The 20,642-nt window shown below is 37.8% G+C and overlaps 1 protein-coding gene across 7 annotated transcripts in view; it reads right to left on the bottom strand.

The window, feature by feature from the left end:
- Positions 1-8,738: 8,738 nt before the first annotated feature.
- The window catches only part of LOC106873413 (neuroglian), a 67,459-nt gene continuing 55,555 nt past the window's right edge, over positions 8,739-20,642 (bottom strand). For 3 of the 7 annotated variants that reach the window (XM_089344861.1, XM_089344862.1, XM_089344863.1), the window contains exons 23-24: positions 17,030-17,080; positions 8,739-11,430 (exon numbers count right to left, since the gene is read on the bottom strand). In XM_089344861.1, coding sequence (XP_089200987.1) covers positions 10,929-11,430; positions 17,030-17,080 — 553 coding nt within the window. In that variant the 3' untranslated portion in view covers positions 8,739-10,928. The remainder of the gene's footprint in view (positions 11,431-17,029; positions 17,081-20,642) is intronic. The other 4 variants (XM_089344864.1, XM_089344865.1, XM_089344866.1 and 1 more) reach the window with 2 other exon arrangements.

Consider the following 20,642-nt stretch of genomic DNA (forward strand, 5'->3'; position numbering starts at 1 on the left):
TATATATATATATATATATATACATACACACACACACAACGGGCTTCTTTCAGTTTCTGTCAACCAAATCCACTCGCAAGGCTTTGGTTGGCCCGAGGCTTAGTGGACACTTGTTTAAAGTGCCATGCAGTGGGACTGAACCAGGAACCATGTGGTTGGAAAGCAAGCTTCTTTACCACACAGCCTGCGCCTGATTAGTGCAAAGAGTCCATGCAACATGCAGTGTGCAGGATAAATACCAATGGTTGCCCCCTCCCCCACCTGTGCTAAAGAAAAGTCCAAAGAAACCAGTGCAAAGATCTCTGCAGGAAATTGTGTTCCTTGTACAACAACAAACAACAAACAATAAAAAAAGCTGCAAATGGTGAATGTTTCGAACCCTTGTGATCAAGATGTTGACATTTGCTAATTAGTTTTGTGTTGTAATTAACCATAAAGTGCTGTTTTTGAAATATGGGGGAGAGGGGGGTCTCAGTGTGTGACTTTGGGCCCATCCTGTATTCTGACAGGGAAACAGACTTACCTACCCATAAAGCACCTTTTGTCTGACGCTCTGCCGATTCAGAGACATGACTGCCCTATTAATAATTAACGACAGTAGTAGTAGCAGCAGTACTTGTGGGTGGTGGTGGTCGTCGTCAAAGTAGTTGTAGCAACAGAATTTAGAAATATATTAGAAATAAGGAGGGAGGGATGAGGTGACAATCATGAGTTACCTGCCCCTGAAATTATCAGATTTAAAAATGCGACTGAAATATTGTTAATAGTAAAGCTGTAGTGGTGAAAAAACAAACAAGAAAAAAAACAGTAACCATGACAACATTACAGACTCCCCCAACACATACATACTGAAGAGGCAGAGAGAGAGAGAGAAAATAGGGATGGGGGGAGAGAGAAAGAGAAACAGGGGCAGTTATGATGGCTAAGGAACTAAATGAAGGGACAACAGACCTACCAGACTATCTAATGGGAAAACATTGAGCACACACAAACTCCCTCACTTTGGTGGGGAGAATAAGGAGAGTTTAGCTTAGCCTGGGGCCCAATGAGTTTGATAAGAGTAACAAGAAATCATTATTATTACTATTATTATTATTATTTCACTTCATTTTAGAAAAACTGAAACATGTCTTTGACAATTCCGGAGCACATTGGACTTGTTTTTCAGTCTGGTTGCGATGGTGCAACAAAACAGAACAGAACAGTTGTGGACATCTCCAACCAAAAGCATCGTGAGAAAAAGCAACATCGCATACAACGGCCGGTCAATTTGTCCGAGAAGTTCATGCAATACGGTGTGCCCAACACATAGCAAAGTGGACCCCCCACCACCGAGATGTCTCTGTCAGAAACAGGCTTTAAAAAGAAAAAAAGTCCAAAGAAATTAGTGCACACATTGTCACAGGGAGTTGATATTCCTCACACAACAATGCAACGAAGAATAAAAGCTACAGACATTTGCTAATTTGTTTTGCTTTCTAATTAAATATAAATGGGTTGTTTTTGAAATGTGCAATAGAGATACTAGAGTCTTAATCTTGGCACATGACCTTTGCCCCCCCCCCCTTGTATATATTTCTTAGAAAGACACATGCACACACACATTTTTAAAGATGTCCCGCTCCCCAGTCCCATTATTCCAATACAACTTTGCTAAAACCTTACTGTATATGGTGCGGTCAGCAACCATTTATGAAAGAAAAATATTATTACACCAAGCTGATAGTGAGAGAAAAGGACAAAAACCAGCACTGCCACCACCACAGCAGAAAAGAAATTTGGCAGATGGCATCTATGTGCACAAGCGTGTCTATATATGGTTAAGGAGAAGCAGCAAGGGGTCAGAGGTTGTGGTATGATGGGGAGGAAGAGGAGGAATAAGGAAGAAATGAAAACAGGAGGCAAGAATGTTGGATGGGAGATTAATAAGAATAATAATTATTGTAATTTCAATAACATCATCAGTACAAATATGAGCAGGAAGCTAACTCCCCTTCTCTGCTTCTTCTCTCAGTCTGTGTATATATGCATGCGTATATGGACATGTACACACACATGCACACATACACATTTATGTAATGTATAATGTTATATATACCAACATCTATGTGGAAAAGCTGCCCACAAATATATATATTTATTTATTAATTTATATATATAAATATATAAATAAATAAATATATTTCTATATATATTTATTTATTTATTTAATTATATATTTATTTATTTATTGATTTATATATGTATTTTTTATTTATATATTTATTTATTTATGTATTTATTTATTTATATATTTATTCATTTATATATAGATTTATTTATAAATATATATATATTTATTTGTATGTATATATTTCTTTATTTATATGTATTTATTTATTTATATATATATATTTCTTTATTTATTTATATATTTATTTATTTATTTTTATATTTAATTATTTATATATATATATATTTATTTATATATGTATTTATTTATTTATATATTTATTAATTTAATTATATATATTTTTTATTTATATATTTATTAACTTATATATATTTATCTATTTATATATGTTTATTTTTATTTATTTATTTATATATATTTATTAATATATATTTATTTATATATATATATATATTTCATCATCATCGTTTAACGTCCGCTTTCCATGCTAGCATGGGTTGGACGATTTGACTGAGGAAACCGGATGGCAACACCAGGCTCCAATCTAAATTTGGCAGAGTTTCTACAGCTGGATGCCCTTCCTAACGCCAACCACTCAGAGTGTAGTAGGTGCTTTTACGTGTTGGAACTCTTTTAAATCAATAAATAAATAAATAAATAAATACATATATATATATATATATATATATATATATATATATATATATAAATATTTATATAAATAAGGATAAGATCGATATTTAAAATATTGATCTTATCAAGTGGCCAGCATGGGAATAAAAACCATCAAAGGTAATAATTATTTAAAATTATAATACAGGGTATCTAAGAGATACCGCCACGCTGAAAAACAGCAGTCAAATCCTGACTATAAATAAATATATATATATAAATAAACAAATATAAATAAATAAGTATAAATAAATAAATGTATGTATAAATATATATATATAAATAAATAAATATATATATATTCTGAGTTCAAATTCCGCCCATGTCGACTGTTCCTTTCAACCTATAAGGGGCGATGAATTAAAACGCTAGGGGGTCAACGTAATCGACTAGTCCCCTCCCTCAAAATATATGTATATATATATATATATATATATATATATGGTGGTTGTCTACTCCTTAAACAAAGTTTGACCACCTCCTGCACCTACACCTTAGCCCTTTCATGGCGTCTGATGTGGCTTTTTAAACCAGACAGTGTTTTGAAAAAACACCCACACAGATTGCACCTCTGATTTGCACTACCAATACCTGCAAGTAAGTTCTGCTGATTGTGGATCCTAACATGTCTTTTAAGACCCCCATTGGATTTGCAAACCCTCTGGCACACACCACATTCAAACGTGTGCACAGACATATAATCAGAATAGCTGGGTGAGGTTTGTGTGTCTGTGTTTGTCCCCACCTCCCAACAATCGATGCTAGTGTGTTTACGTTCCCGTAACTAAGAGGTTTCGGCAAAAGAGACCGATAGAATAAGTACCAGGCTTACAAAGAATAAGTCCTGGGGTCGATTTGACCGACTAAAAAAGGCGGTGCTTCAGCAAGGCCGCAGTCAAGTGAATGAAACAAGTAAAAGAGTAATTTTAACGGGTTCTTACCGCCATCTTCGCCGCCATTATTATTACAAACCAACAACAAACACGAGCGCCACCTATCTGTAACGTCTCTATTTTCACCATGACGAGTTACTTCCCTTTGTTTCTCGGCAATCAGAAATTTTAATCTCGGTGGACAAATGCATTTTAGCTTCTAAGATCCCTTTGGGATCGATTATTAATTAAAAGACGAACATTGAGGGGTTAATATAATTAACCACCCCCCGCTCGTGCGTATAATTGAAAGGATTACGGACTTTATTATTATTTTTGAAGGCAGAATCGTTAGCACGCCGGGCGAAATGCTTAACGGTGTTCAGTCTGACTTTACGTTCTGAGTTATAAGGGGCGATGAATTAAAACGCTACGGGGTCAACATAATCGACTAGTCCCCTCCCTCAAAATATATGTATATATATATATATATATATATGTTTGTGTGTCTGTGTTTGACAACCGATGCTGGTGTGTTTACGATCCCGTAACTTAGTGGTTTCGGCAAAAGAGACCGGTAAAATAAGTATTAGGCTTCTAAAGAATATATACTTCACCTGAATATATAACTTCACCTGTTACTACCACCACAACCAGTTACTATGGCAATGATCCAAGTTGTTAATGGTTACAACAGCTTCTGCTAGGCTTCACACTACTCCCACCACAACTACTAACCTCTCCCTCGCTAGATATAGTGACCAAACAACCCTCAAAATCAACAATTCCGTTCTAATTGCTTTGAATAAAGAATGAAAAAATATATATATACTAAAATGCTACATATTCCCCTCTAAGACGAGATGGCCATGGTTGGAACACTGCCCCAGAGTTAAAACTACAACTGACTTCTATTACAGAGAAGCAAGAGATTTCAATTAAAAGTTACATCCATAACGAGAAGAGAAGTAATTAGTATGAAGGTTCATTTGATGAGAACAAATAAGAGCAAAACATATCTAGAGTTGTCTACCCCGTTCGATACTTCAATAGCAAAAAATTATTATTTTTTGTGGTGGTGGTCATTGCTGTCAGCTTGACAATGTGCATGTGAAATGATGCATCACTACACATGTTGATGCCCAGATCTCTTACTGTTTGTGGTTCTGGGATTGCAGTACCTCCAGGCCCTGTGTATGCCAGTTGGGAAGTACTTGTGGTCTTGTAGCGCAGTACTTGAAATTTTTTTTGCATTGAACTGCATATTATTTTGTTCTGCCCACTCATATATTGCATTTAGGTCATTCTGCAGGCTTACAATACCATCAGGATTCTTTATTGCCTGAGATATCTTTGTGTCATCAGCATAGCTAGTGACAGTGGCTCTCCGAGTGACCGTGGGCATGTCCAGAAGGGCCACTATGAACAGTAGTGGCCCCAGAACAGTTCCTTGTGGAACACCGCTCAATATTTGTGTTTCCCTAGATAGTTCTCCATTGGCTGCAACTGTCTGACTTCTACCATTCAGGAAGTCATGCAGCCACTCTCCTAATTTACCAGCTATGCCAAGGTTTCGCAGCTTGTGACATATCAAGCCATGATCAACTTTGTCAAAGGCTTTTGCAAAGTCGAGATATCTCACATCAACATTTGAATGGTCAAGTAGCTGCTTCAGGACCCAGTCATAATGCTGCAAGAGCTGCGTGAGGCAGCTTCTACCTGGATGGAAACCATGCTGGGTCTCATTCAGCAAGTCATTTTCTTCTAGGAACGCAATCAATCTCCTTCTGACAATTCGTTCCATGACTTTGCTAATATGTGAAGTCAGAGAGATGGGCCTGTAGTTCCCAGCCTCTGCTCTGCTTCCACCTTTATGGATAGGACATATGGTGCCTTCCTTCAGCTTTTTGGGAAGTTTACCATTTGCAAGGAAACTCTGGAAGAGTATCCGGAGTGGTCCTGCTAATTCTTGTTTACAAGACTTTAAGAGGACAGCTGGGAAACCATCGGGGCCAGTTGCCGAATTTGAGCTCATTTCATTTATGGCAGCTATCACATCTTCCTCTTCAATGTCGATGTAGGTAATGGATGCAGTCCCCTTCTGCTGAGTGCTATTGTCAAAGAAATCAGCTGGGTTCTTTATCTGCATGTGACTCAGAGGAGAGGTGAAGACACTCTTGAATTGTGTACTGAGCACTTCACTTATCCATGTGGGATCTGCAGTCAGTGAGCCATTAGGCAGGAATAGGGGTCCTATCTTATACTGCACCGTAGCAGTCTCCTTTGCAAATCTATAGAAAGCCTTGGGGTTTGTTTTTATGCTTTCTACTGCTCACTTCTCCTTCTCTGCTCTATCCTTTTCATGGGAGAGTTTAATTTTGTTTTCTATTTCTAACAGTGTTAGTTTTAATTTAGCCCTTTTCCTATCCTCCAGTTCTCTATTTAACTGGTTTGAGACCTTTGTTCTGTGTCTCATAAGGATTTTCCTGTCTCTAGGAATTCTATTGGCATGTTTGCTGGTCTTTCTATATGGCACGTATTTGGTGCATATGTCTTGTATGGTTGACATAAAATGACTTAGTTTGAGGTCATTGTCTTGTATAGAAAGGCTGTCATGCCAGTTTTGATTTCGAATCTCTCTGCGAATTGACTTCCAGTCCGCCCTGTGGAAATTCAGGTTGGATATTGCTCGAGTCCTCCTGGTGGGGTGGGTGTCAGTGGGTTGTCTAGGACCATACATAGTTAATTCTATAATGTTATGATCTGAGAGAGATGTGGGCGTTATTTTCACATTATGGATTAGGCTCACATTGTTTGTGAAGCAGAGATCCAAAATATTGCTTCCCCTGGTTGGTTGGAGTATCACTTGTTCCATGAACAGCATGTTGGATAGTTCTAGCAATGATTTTGCCTGGCTTTGTTCATGCAGTGACATTCCAGAGAGGATGTGACCTTCAGGCCATTTAACATTTGGGAGGTTAAAGTCGCCTAGGAAAAGTATATTGATGTGTTGGTCCAGATTTGTCAGGACCTCTTCTATGCGTCTGAGGCTGTCCTCAAATTTACCTTCCTGCTTTGCGGTATTTGGTGGACGGTATGTTGAGCATACAACTACATCAATTTGTTTTATGTGTACTATTAAAGTATCACATACAGAGTTTGAGTGTGATAGTAGTAGTAGGGGTGTGACATCTTCTCGGATGTACATTGCAACTCCCCCATGACTTCTATCCCTTCTGTCTGTTCGGAGTACGGCATACTCTGGTATATTTATCTCCGCATCTGCTATATTAGGTGTTAGATGCGTTTCAGTAAGCACCATGCATATTGCTTGATTGCATGTTACTAGGTCTTTCAAGTATAGGAACTTGTCTTTGCCGCCTGTTCGTAATAGGCCCCGGATATTCAGTAGGAATACGGGTGTGATATCTGTGCAGGGGTTCCTGGTGTTAGCGGTGGCCATCCCTGATCCATCATCTGTGGTGGTCTTGGACAATGGTTCGTGTGGCGTTGACTCTGTACCCTCTGCATCCACGTTAACTGTTGTACCATTTTCTGGGCCAAGCTTAAAAAAGCTTGCTGCTCAGCTACTGCAGTTCGTACAGCCTCTGCATATAGCCTTTTTTTGGGAGCAGAAGGAATATACGGACTTCTCTCTTTGTGAGTCCTGTTGGTATTCGGTGGATTATGTGTACGTAGATTTAAGCTTTCTGGTCTCCCTTTTCTGCGCTCCCGCTTATTTTGTTGTAAGTGGTTATCTACCTTGTTTAGCTGGTGGTGTTTGGGATGGGCAAATTTGCAGTTTTGTCCCTTTTCCCAGTGCCAGCAGGTACCATTTAGGTAGAATTTACAGATCTGTTTCTTTTTCTTTTTCTCTGTGACGTGTTTGGGCTTGAAGCCTGTTTGTGTTTACAGTCTTCTTGTCTGTTCTCCTGTCTTTGTCGTTTGTGATGCAGCGTTGACTGTATTCACCATGGTCATTGCATCCCTCATCAGTGGCTACAGCACTGGTGGCATCTGCCTTGTATCTGTGTTTGTCCTCCGCCACCACTTCACAGCCGGTGTTGGTGTGTTTATGGCCCCATCACTTAGTGGTTTGGCAGAAGAAAACTGATAGAATAAGAACTGAACTTTAAAAATAAAACACTGCCAGGTTCGACTTGAATGGTTCAACCTTTGAATGTGGTGCTCCAGCATGGCTGCAGCCAAGCATTTTGTCCAGGATGCTAGAAATGTTGCCAGGTCACTGAACTGAGGCCAAATGGTGAAGATTGGTGTAATTATAATTAACGGAAATATTTTAATTAATTTAAAGTACACAGTGATGAAACAGAAAGATTCATTTCATTAATTAATTGTATTCTTTAATTAATTATATTCTTTAATTAATTATTGTTGTTTAACCCCAGGTCAGTCCTGATCCTGACAGACCAATGATCGAATATGTTCAGTCTGTGACCATCCCATCTTTTATTCAGGCATAGTGTACCTAGGATTACATTATCTTAATGTATAGTGTAGTAATTAGTATTAGTGGCTATAGTTGTTGTTTAACCCCAGGTCAGTCGAGATCCAGTCAGACGTTCCAATTGTGACCATCCCATCTTTTACTCACACACAACCTATAATAATATTGTTACTCATTAAATTATTTAATCTTTGATTAAACCTTAATTACTGAACATATATTTTAATGATTTAAGGGGCTAATGGAATAAGTACCAGGCTTAAAAGAAAAAAAAAAAAAACAAGTAGAAAGGGTCAATTGATTCAACAAAAAATTCCTCAAGGCAGTGCCCTAACATGCCCACAGTCTAATGCTTGATGCAAGTAAAAGATAAAATAATACAATAATGGTAATGATGATGATGCTGATTATGATAGATTATGTGATAATTATGAAGGTGATGTTAACGATGACGATGACGATGATGACGGTGGTTGTGCTGATGATAATACATGCACAAAAATAATTTTTTGTTTACAGAATACAAAAAAAGAAAAAAACACCAACACAGAACTATTTAAAAAATATTTACTTTTCATCTGGTATACAAAATACAAGCAGAGAGGACAAACCCGTTACTGCTAAAATCATGAATATGTGAATACAAGGCATAACAATAATAATAGTAATAATCTACAGGGAAAATAAGAGAACGACAACAAAGCACAGCACATACCCAAATAAGAATTTAGAAATGCCGTACAATCTGGGTGTATTGCAAAAATTGGCCTTACTTGGAAATGCATGCATTTTGTGTAAAGTACTGTCCGAGGTCCTTGTTGTGATTTGACAGACAGTACAAACTCCTGGTAGACACAATATCTTCAATCCACAGCATCATGATATTGGATATTGCGCAGCGTATTAAATAATAATAATAGTTTCAAACGTTGGCACAAAGTCAGTAATTTTGGGGGAAAGTGTAAGTCAGCTCCAAAAAGAGGGAAGGCAAAGTTGACCACATAATAATAATGATAATAATAAAAATGATAATAATAATGTCTGACTTTATACCCTTCTGCACTTTACACCATAGTATGTTAAAATATGTGTATATAAAAATCATATAAAAACATTAGAAAACATAGGTGTAAATATATATGTATGTGTATACACACTATACATATGTGTGTATATAACAGTTTAGTTTCATTTAAATGGGGTGGAGTAGTGATAGTAATTTTATAATATTGAGATATATAAAGCAGTCCAACATTTAATATATATACATATACAATGTATATATGTATATACATGTGTGCAGAAACACACATATATATATATTCACACACATATACATCTATATATAATGCAGTATATACATATATGTATTGTACATGTGCATAGTATATGTATATATATATATATGTATATGTCTGTGTAGGCTGGAATGTATAAAACAAAAATGACAAATTAACATATTTACACATTTACAAAGATGGGGGGGGGGAGAGGGAATGGAAGAGGTGGAGAAGAGGGCAGTTATCCATAAGACGGTGGCAGTGGTGGTAGTTTGTGTGTGGTGGGGAGAGTGAGAAGCAAGCATGGACATAGGGTAATATAGTGTGTGTGTGTGTGTGTGTGAAGGGATAGAGGGATGGATGGAAGCAGAGAATGTGGGGGTGGGAGAGGTGCCAGTGAGAGAGAGGGGGGGAAGAAAGAGAGAGTGACAATTATGTGGATAAACAAATTCGACACATCGTTTATCTGTCTTTTGCACTCAGTATAAAATTTATATATTTATACATAAAAGTTCATCTGAAGGTTTCCACTTTTAGATTTCTCTCATTTGGCATGTAAACATATATACATATTTTGTTTTTGATGTATTTAATATATCTGATGAGTCGAATTTGTTTACCAACATAATTGCCTTTATATCCACTCAATTTGATCCCTCTTATAGGCCTTTCTTTACCTTGTGGAATGACCCCTTGTAAAGACAATGGAGTCTAAGTTAGAATCTTTTGAGCACTACTGTCTTCTGTATGGAGAATCTCTGGATCTCATTTCTGAACTATATATTACATGTGTGTGTGTGCATATACATATGATTGTGTTTATGTATGTATGTATGCATGTATGTGTGTGTGTGAATGTTTGTGCACAGAGATAAAGATAAAAAATAAAGTGAGACTTGGATGGTGGTGAGAAAGGGAGGGGTATCTAGAAAAGATCAGATGAAAGCAAGGGGATGTTAAGGGAAATTTGGGCTGGAGAGTGTGGAATAAAAGATGAGGGTGCTATCTGCCAGGCTGCCCACTCACCCTCTCAAGGCACATATTTTCCACCACCGATTCTCTCCTCTCTGACATTGCACTGTGTAGCAAAGGTCAGGTGTTGAAGTGATCACAGAGTAACATGAGATGAAGTGTTTTTGCTCAAAAAGCAATGTACCACCTGGTCTAGGAATTGAAACCATGATTGCTAGATTGTGAGTTCAATACTCTAACCACAAGGTCATAAACATGTGTGCAGATGATTGTGTTTATGTATGTGTGTTTGTGCACAGAGACAGAGGTAAAAGAAGAGAGACTTGGATGGTGGTGGGAAAAGGAAGGGGTAATTAGAAAATAGCAGATGAGGGCAAAGGGACATTAAGGGACAGTTGGGCTGGGGAGTGTGGAGTAAGAGATGAGGGTGTTATCTGCCACACCGATTACTCACCCTCTCAAGGCACATTCATACTCTCCTCCCCTGATGTTTAAACAAAAGTGGTCATTACATTATGTCCTGTCCCTCCAGAGTCATCCCCTTTGTCATCATCTTTCGGATGACCGCTTGAGAATTTAAGGGGGACATCATTGGCCCCAGCATTCGAGAGACCACTCTGCCGTTTGCGCTGGTATTCCTCATAGGCACCATCATCATAGTTGTAATTACCATAGTTATTGGAGTCTTCACCATCGTAACCGTCGCCATAGTAACCATCGCCATAGTAACCATCACCATAGTAACCTTCAGTGCCCTCAGGGTAATAATCCTCGGCACCGTCACCATAGTATTGGTCCCCTTTGATGTTCTCTGCAGTGTCAGGGTTGTTCTCATAATTTGGCTGGTAATAATCATCGTAGTTGGGGTCGTAGTTTTGGCTGTAGGGTTGGTCCTCATATCTGGGCGGCAAGTACTGATCCTTGCCGGGACTCGGTGCCCCATCTGTCACACTCATGTTGCTGCGGCTCTTGTGGATGCTACTGTCATCATGACTGAAAGAAAAACAACATTATCATCATCATCATCATCAATGACATTAACAACAACAGCAACAACAACAACAGTAGTGTCAATGAAAGACAATGATCTAACAGGACAGCTTCCACGTGGCTGCTTGACATGCTTGAAATATTAGCAATATCTCCTTCTAAAAGAGAAGAAAAGGAAGAACAATCACATGGGAAAACATGGAAATGGTCACAGCTAAAACATCTTTCATCAACAAACCACATACAGTCCTCTCTCTCTTTCTCTGTATGTATGTATGTATATATATATATGTGTGTGTGTGTGTGTGTGTATCAAAACAGTTTGATTCAAATTCGTTGGTACTCTTGAGTTTTAAGCATGATGCTAGTTGTCCGCCATTTGGTATTCAAATTCAAAATGGCTGATGACTAGCATCACGATTGAAACTCAAGAGTACCAATGAATTTGAATCAAACTGTTTTGATTCATGTGTAACTCCCAATAAATTGGTTGAGTGACCTTCTTTCATTTGTCCACTCACTTGTGTATGTATGTATATATATATATATATATATATATATATATATATATATATATATATATATAAGTTAGTAAATGGTGGGGTTGAGTTAACCGCATGTGGAAAAATGATAGGAAAGGAAAACATAATAATAAGTTAGAATTTACATTATTTACATTTGATGGATATTCGTCCTCATATTGTTTGTTGTTAACACAACGTTTCGGCTGATATACCCTCCAGCCTTCGTCAGGTGTCTTGGGGAAATTTCGAACCTGGGTTCTCATTCCTAACGATGTTACTATTATTATATTATTATTATTACTATTATTAATCAGGTCGCTGCCGTGAATCGAACTCGGAATCTTGGGGTTAGTAGCCCGTGCTCTTAACCACTACGCCATATGCCCATGGCTACTAACCCCAAGATTCCGAGTTCGATTCACGGCAGCGATATGATTAATAATAGTAATAATAATAATAATAATATAATAATAGTAACATCGTTAGGAATGAGAACCCAGGTTCGAAATTTCCCCAAGACACCTGATGAAGGCTGGAGGGTATATCAGCCGAAACGTTGTGTTAACAACAAACAAGATGAGGACAAATATCTGTCAAATGTAAATAATGTAAATAATTCCTCATCTCTTAAATATAGAACTGTATTAATAAGTCAGAATGCTTAAATGAAAGCGTATTTTAATATAAATGGGTGTAATAAAGATTAAAAGGATTTCAAACCGGCTTTCATTGCATGGCAAATTTTCAAGATAAGAAAGGGTAAAAAAAAATGTTTTTTTCAAAAGAAATAATAATAAATATATAACAAAAATATATATTAAAATATTCCATTAGACATTCTAAAATACTATTAAAATTCTTTAAATTTTAAAAAAAGGTAAAATCGGACAGAACTTATGGGATGACCTCGAGCGAGATCGTTGCCAGTGCCCCTGGACTGGCTCTTGTGCAGGTGGCACATAAAATACACCATTTTGAGCGTGGCCATTGCCAGTACCGCCTGACTGGCCCTCGTGCGGGTGACACGTAAAAGCACCCACTACACTCTCTGAGTGGTTGGCGTTAGGAAGGGCACCCAGCTGTAGAAACTCTGCCAAATTAGATTGGAGCCTGGTGTTGCCATCCGGTTTCACCAGTCCTCAGTCAAATCGTCCAACCCATGCTAGCATGGAAAGCGGACTTTAAACGATGATGATGATGATGATGATGATGATATGTATATATATTGATTGCTCCTTCATTGAACCTGTACACACAGGTGGCTCTTTAGTCCAGCTTCAATTCTGCAAAAATGTTCACACACAAACTCACTTTCTCATTGAGTTGTGACCTTGTGTATTGTACCATGCTTGGTCAGGTCAACAGCTGACCTGCAATTTAACCTGCACTCACTACAAATGTACTGTGGCAGATGTGGCAGCAGAACAATTTCGCAAATTGCTTGACTTCCTCCTGGCTCATATGAGTTTAGGTGGTTCACTAATCTAACTCTTAAGAGATGAAATAGCCCCCCACCACACACACACACACACACACACACACACACATTGCATTTCAAATTCTAGCTGGATTTCTGCAGACACTGCACCTGAGTCTTGCTCTCTGTGTATGAAGCCTATGTTCTTTCAGCTGAGCTATATAGGTGTGAAATTTGAACAACTTACACACGTCCTGTTTTCCGTTTTTTTCTCTTGTTCAAATATTTAACACACATTTTAGTCATTAGTCTGCAGCCATGCTGGGGCGCTGGCTTGAAGAATTCTTAGTTGAATGATTCAGTCACTGTACTTACATTTTCTTAAAGGCTGGTACTTGTTCTATCGGTCTCTTTTGCCAAACCGTTAAGTCACAGGAACTTAAGCACACCAACACCGATTGTTAAGCAGTGGTGGGGGACAAACACAGACATAAACACACACACACACACACACACACGACAAGCTTCTTTCAGTTTCTGTCTACCAAATTCACTCAAGGCTTGAATCAGCTCCAGGTTACAGAAGACACCTGCCCAAGGTACAATGCAGTGGGACTGAACCCAAAACCATGAGGCTGGGAAGCAAGCTTTTTGCAATACGCCATGCCTGCAACAATGTGTGTACATATGCATTTGCTTTACATCTATTTTTCCATGCTAGCATGGATTAGTATCAGCTCCCCTGTGCTCACAGACACATTGAATAGCAAGAGGATGCCATCGGTTTCTGGTGGCTGCAGTTTTATCTACATCCATATGATATTTGCCACACTCATGTTGGTCATGAATGCTCTGCACCATGTATTTTTCAGTCTTCCTCCTTTTCTTTTCCCATCTTTGGTTACTTTCATTCGAAAGCTGTCTTGCACACACACACGCATGCATGCATGCATGCACATGCATGTATATATACATTCCCCCCCCCACATATATACATGCACACACAGATGCACACATACATGCACAAATATACATGGATACAAACATACACACACATATACATGCACACATGTGCACACACATAAGCACATGGTTGTATATATACATGCCCCCCACAGATGCACACATACATATATACATGCACACACATACATGTACATGGGATGTATATATACATTCCCCCCACATATATACATGCACACACAGATGCACACATACATATACACATGCACACAAACATGCACAAATATACATGGACACAAACACACACACATATACATGCACACATGTGCACACACATATGCACATGGTTGTATATATACATGCCACCCCACAAATGCACACATACATATATACATGCACACACATGTACATGGATGTATATATACATTCCCCCCACATATATACATGCACACACAGATGCACACAAACATGCACAAATATACATGGACACAAACATACACACACATATACATGCACATAGATGTATATATACATGTCTCTCACACACCCACACATATATATCTATACATGCATATATACATGTACACACAAACACACATATAAATATACACCTTCTTCTCAACTTATGGTTAAGTTCCGTTCTAACTGACTGGTTGTAAGTCAATCTGGTCATATGTCAGATTTATATTTTCCAACACTATTTTCATTCAAAAACAACTGGTGCTTGAAAGCGAGTGAGAGATAGTAGCAGGCAGTGGATGCCTGGGTCTGAGGGAGGCCTGCGTTGCCAGATGCTGCCATAGTTACTGTATGTGCAGCGACCCAATGTCTGAAAATCTATTTAAAAATTTTTTGTCGTTGCAAGTACAAACGGCCATAAGTTGCATAGGTAAGTCAAGAAGAAGGTGTACACACACACACACATATATATATATATATATATATATATATATACACATACACAGGCATGTTTAATAAGATGGTCACAGCAGAAAGTCTTTTTGATCTGTGCATGTATGTGTGTTAGTCTAACTTTTATTCTTTTACTTGTCTCATTTACTAGACTGTGGTCATGCTGGGGCACCACCTTCAAGACTTCTTTTAGTTGAATGAATCAACCCCAACACTCATTTTTTGTGAAGCCTGATACTTATTCTATCGGTCTCTTTTCCCGAACCACTAAGTTACAGGGATGTAAACATGCCAATACTGGTTGTCAAGCAGTGGTGAGACACACACACAGAGAGGCTTCTTTCAGTTTCCATCTACCAAATCCACTGACAAGGCTTTGATCGACCTGAGGCTATAATAGAAGACACTTGCCCAAGGTTCCATGCAGTGGGACTGAACCTGGAATTATGTGGTAGGGAAGCAAGCTTCTTATCACAGTCACACCTGCACCTATATACGTATAGGAAGGGCTTCTTTCAGTTTCTGTGTACCAAATCCACTCACAAGGCTTTGGTTTGCCCAAGGCTATAATAGAAAACATTTGCTCAAGGTACCATACAGTGGGACTGAACCTGGAACCATGTGGTTGAAAAGTAAGCTTCTTACCACACAGCCACACCTGTGTGTGTTTCTGTCTATGTATGTGTGTACATGTGTCCTAAAACAGCCAACATCTCAAAAAGCAACAGTAGTAGCAACACCAGCAACACCAGCAGCAGCAGCAGTAGTAGTAGTAGTAGTAGCAGCAGCATCAACAATAGGAAAGATAGTTGTAGTGTAGCAGTAATAGCAGGCATAGTAATGACATTAGCAGCAAAAGCAGTAGTAGTAATAGTAGCACCAATCCTTAAAAATTAAGCAGTAATTGAGTTAAAATTCAGATTATAGAGCTTGATGTAGGGGTAGGAATGTTTGTTAACAAGAGCCTTTAACAAGAGTCAGCAACAAGTCTCCTTAATTACCGATACTAGAGAGGACACCATTGATAATGTATCTAAATACATGCTTTAAAAGAAGGGATGGTCGTGGGTGGATTGAAATGGAACATTGTGAACTGGATTAGGGCTCACCTGGAGTAAACAACAACAACTACTACTGTAACATTACAAACTAATTAGGGTCCTCAATAATGGTTCTTAAGGGTTATACATAACATTACCCAAAGGGTTTTCAATAAGGGTTAGCAAAGGTCTTCAAAAAGAGTTGTTGAAAAAGGTTCAGTAACAAAGATCCTCAATAAAGGTCTTTAACAAGGATCCTTAACAGATGTCCTTTATAAGGGTCCTTAACAGATGTCCTTTATAAGGGTCCTTAACAGATGTCCTTTATAAGGGTCTTCAACAAGAGTCTTGAAGCAAAGGTTCTCAACAAAATCCTTCATAAGGATCTACAATCAGATCCTTAATGGTCGGCAACATAAGGGTCTTTTGACTCAAAGATCCACAGCAAGATCCTTAATAAGAGTCCTTAAAAAGGGTTTCTTCAAATAAACCCTAAATAAGAGAAAAAGTTCTTTATTGAGTGTCCTTAAAAGTCATTTAAAAGGGTTTTTTAACTAATATTATTCAACAAAATCCTTAAGTGCTCTTAATGAAGGTCCTTTCTATAGGTCTTCAGCAATATTGTTAATAAGGTTTCTTAATAAATGTGTTCAGAAAGGGTCAGTATGAAAGGTCCTCAATAAAACTCTCCAGCAAGGATTGTTAACAAGGGTCAGAAGAAAGTAGAGGTCGGGTATGTTCCTTACCTTGTCTCTTTTGTAAGTCTGTCATTTACTGATGTTCCGTATCGACGACCCCTGCAAACGACCAACCCCCACCGACCATCAGTAACATTTGTTCTAGTCAGGTTGAGTGATAAGGATTGTAGTAGTAGTGGTGTGGTGGTGGTTGTGAGGGTGTGTAGTGTGGAGGTAGTGCCAGTAATGATAGCAGAGATGGTGACATATTGGTTTCAGTAATAGCATTTATCTATAACAGTGTTGCTGTTGTGTTGGTGTGTGTGTGTGTGAGACAGAAACATGTATGTGAGAGAGAGACAGAGGCATGCATGAGAGAGAGAGAGAGATGTGTGTGCATATATACACTTACACATACATATGTAGATGTAGGTGTGTGCCAGAATTGATATATATATATATATATATATATATATAATTTAATAGATACAATATATGTTTTTATGTGCTACTAATAGTTTCTTGTGCGCTGAGAACATGCTAAATAATTTGTTATGCTATGTGATTTGACGAAATGTTGCACATTATTTGGCATGTTCTCAGCACAAGAAACTATTAGTTAACACAAAAACATGTATTGTGTCTATTAGATATTTACCTCTCACCAGATGAAGTACTTTTTTTGTTTATCTTATACCATCATGGAACAATACATTATTTATATATATATATATATATATATATAGTTATAATTAAGGGCTACTGGTAATGACCATACCAATGCTAAAAGTAGATATCTACAATCCACTCTAAAAATTCTCTATGTTCAACCACAGGTATGAACGTGAGGGAATGAACAAGAAAATACAAAAAAATATTGGATAATGACTTCTGACATTATCCACACGGTCGAGATGGGCTGGAAGATGAAATGTATACGTGAGAAATGTATGTGTACATTGGTATCTATGGGTCAATTTATCAGTGGGTATGTATATTTCTCGTTTATATATTAATGGTATATACTACTGAAGATTGTAAAGCAATGTTTGCAGAGCGTGAAATCTCGAGATATAGAATTATCCAATATTTTTTGTATTTTCTTGCTCATTCCCTCGCGTTCATACCTGTGGTTGAATACAGAGAACAAATTTTAGAGTGGATTGTAGGTATTTGACATCTACTTCTAGCATTGGAGATAGTCATTTCCAGTAGCCCTTAACTATAATTATATTTTAGAATTATACACGTAAAAAATTAATGTTACCTGTATGGTTATTTTTATGTGCTAGACCACTGATATAATCATTTTTATGATTATATCCTTATCTTATAAGTATATATATATATATATATATATATATATATATATATATATATATATACATACACATTATATTATATGATATGTATTTATTTTCTCTTAGTTAATAATTAACTCTAACAATATAAATTGGTTAATAGATACCAGGGTAGCAAAGATCACAAAATGACTGTGGTGTAACTCCTGTTTATGAGGTCTAGCACATAAAAATAACCATACAGGTAACATTAATTTTTTACGTGTATAATTCTAAAATATAATTTAAGGAATGGAGAAAACGCATGTTATAATTGCATACTTTATTCCTAACCCATTTATTCTATCAGAAGAATTTTTATTCATTAAGATAGAAGAAATACACATAATTATATATATATATATATATATATATATATATATATATATATATATATATCAGTCAGTAGCTTTCATATCCCCAAAAAGCACACTCTAAAACATTAGACCAGTAATATATATTTTTTTAGGAAATTAATTGCTATGGCTAGTCATAGAGTGACTGTGTCTGATGACTCACCTATACAGTTAAGTGCTTTACAAGTGCAAAAACCAATGGTTATTCCATGATCAGCCATAACAATTAACTTCCTAAAATGCATGTGCAGTTATAATAACTGTCCTAGGTTATTGCAATTTTAGCATATTATTACTATACATCTAAATAATCTGACCTGCCAACTTTGAAGGAGATGACTGTAACAACACTTTGCATACACTGTACTAAACACTGTCACAGCCTGCTATGAGGTGCATTCCAGAAGTTTTGAGACTTTTATTTTTAGAAGCAGCAGTTATAACCATCCTTGGTTATTGTACTTTTAGTATATCGTTACTACAGACCTGATTAGTTGACCTGCCAACTGTTAATCCAGACTGAAGGAGACAGTTGTAACAGCACTTTAAACACACATTACTAAACATTACTTGTCACAGCTGACTAGTTTGCAGAATGCAGATGGGATGTGGAGACAATTTGGAAGCTCTCTATGCAAAATAGTTTGGTGTTAAACTGGACAAAAATGCTACAGAAACTCGTGAAATGCTCCAGACTGCTTAAGGGTGAATTTTTTTGCTGGCACAAGAGATTTAAGGAGGATAAAGGGGAGGTGAGAGATGATGAAATGTGTGGGCAGAAGAGGGATGTCAGAATATTAGAGCTGTTTGAGGAAATTTGCAATTTTCTGGATGAAGACTGTTGTGTGTCTATAAAGACAATAAGCAAACAGTTTGGAGTTGGTATCACAATTATACATGGAGTTATTCATGAAGATCTGAACACAAGCAGAATTTGTACTATCCCCAGGTTGCTCAGTCACGAGCATCCTGGCAACCAGCTACTTGACAGAGATGGGTACCAAAACTGGCCCTCATCCATCTTACAGTTCAGGCCTTTCTCTCTCTGACTTTTGGTCATTCTCCAAGCAAAAGGAGAACCCTCAAGAGCAGTTGTTTTGAAGACATTTAGAAGATGAAGGGGGCTGTGACAAGGGCTTCAGCATCTTCACCTTGGAGGACTTCAATGCAGCTTTCACAAAATGGCTGGAACATTACAAGTGCAGTGAAGTCAGAAGATCTAACTTTGAAAGAGCTTCTGCAGAGTTTCTACAGCTGGATGCCCTTCCTAATGCCAACCACTCAGAGAGTGTAGTGGGTGCTTTTATGTGTCACCCGCACGAAAACGGCCATGCTCGAAATGGTGTCTTTTATGTGCCACCCGCACAAGAGCCAGTCCAGGGGCACTGGCAACGATCTCGCTCGAAAACCCTACCAGGCCAGTCAGGCGGTACTGGCAACGGTCACGCTCAGGATGGTACATCTTATGTTCCACCCACACAAGAGCCAGTCCAGGGGCCCTGGCAACGATCTCACTTGGCTTGCCAGGTCTTCTCACGCACAGCACATTTGTATGTGTATATATATTTATATATATGTATATATGTATGTATATATATATATATGTATATATATACAAAAAAAGTGTTGACTGGACAGGGCCCGGAGACAATGGCACCCTAGGGCTGCAACATGCATTCAAAGTATCAGTGTTCAAGAAGTCTTGCAATTCACATCAATTCATGTGCATAGCTGTGCTCTTCATCAATGAATGAGCTGAGTAATCCCCCTCCATGTCTGTACTGGTATTTTCCATCAACTGCACCTCCACCCATGTCCACCACTCACTACATTCATCTTACCCCCTTCTCCAGCATCTGTCACTCTGCCCTCACACACTTATGAAATTAACTCTGATTGACTGTTTGTATGCTCTCTTAGGTTCACCTTCTTGTACCTTGAGGGCTTACTCTGGCACCCAATCATTACCACCAATGCCAGGCATTA

The sequence above is a fragment of the Octopus bimaculoides genome, chromosome 29 (genome assembly GCF_046866305.1).
Source record: "Octopus bimaculoides isolate indiv1 chromosome 29, ASM4686630v1, whole genome shotgun sequence".
NCBI classification, from domain to species: Eukaryota; Metazoa; Mollusca; class Cephalopoda; order Octopoda; family Octopodidae; genus Octopus; species Octopus bimaculoides.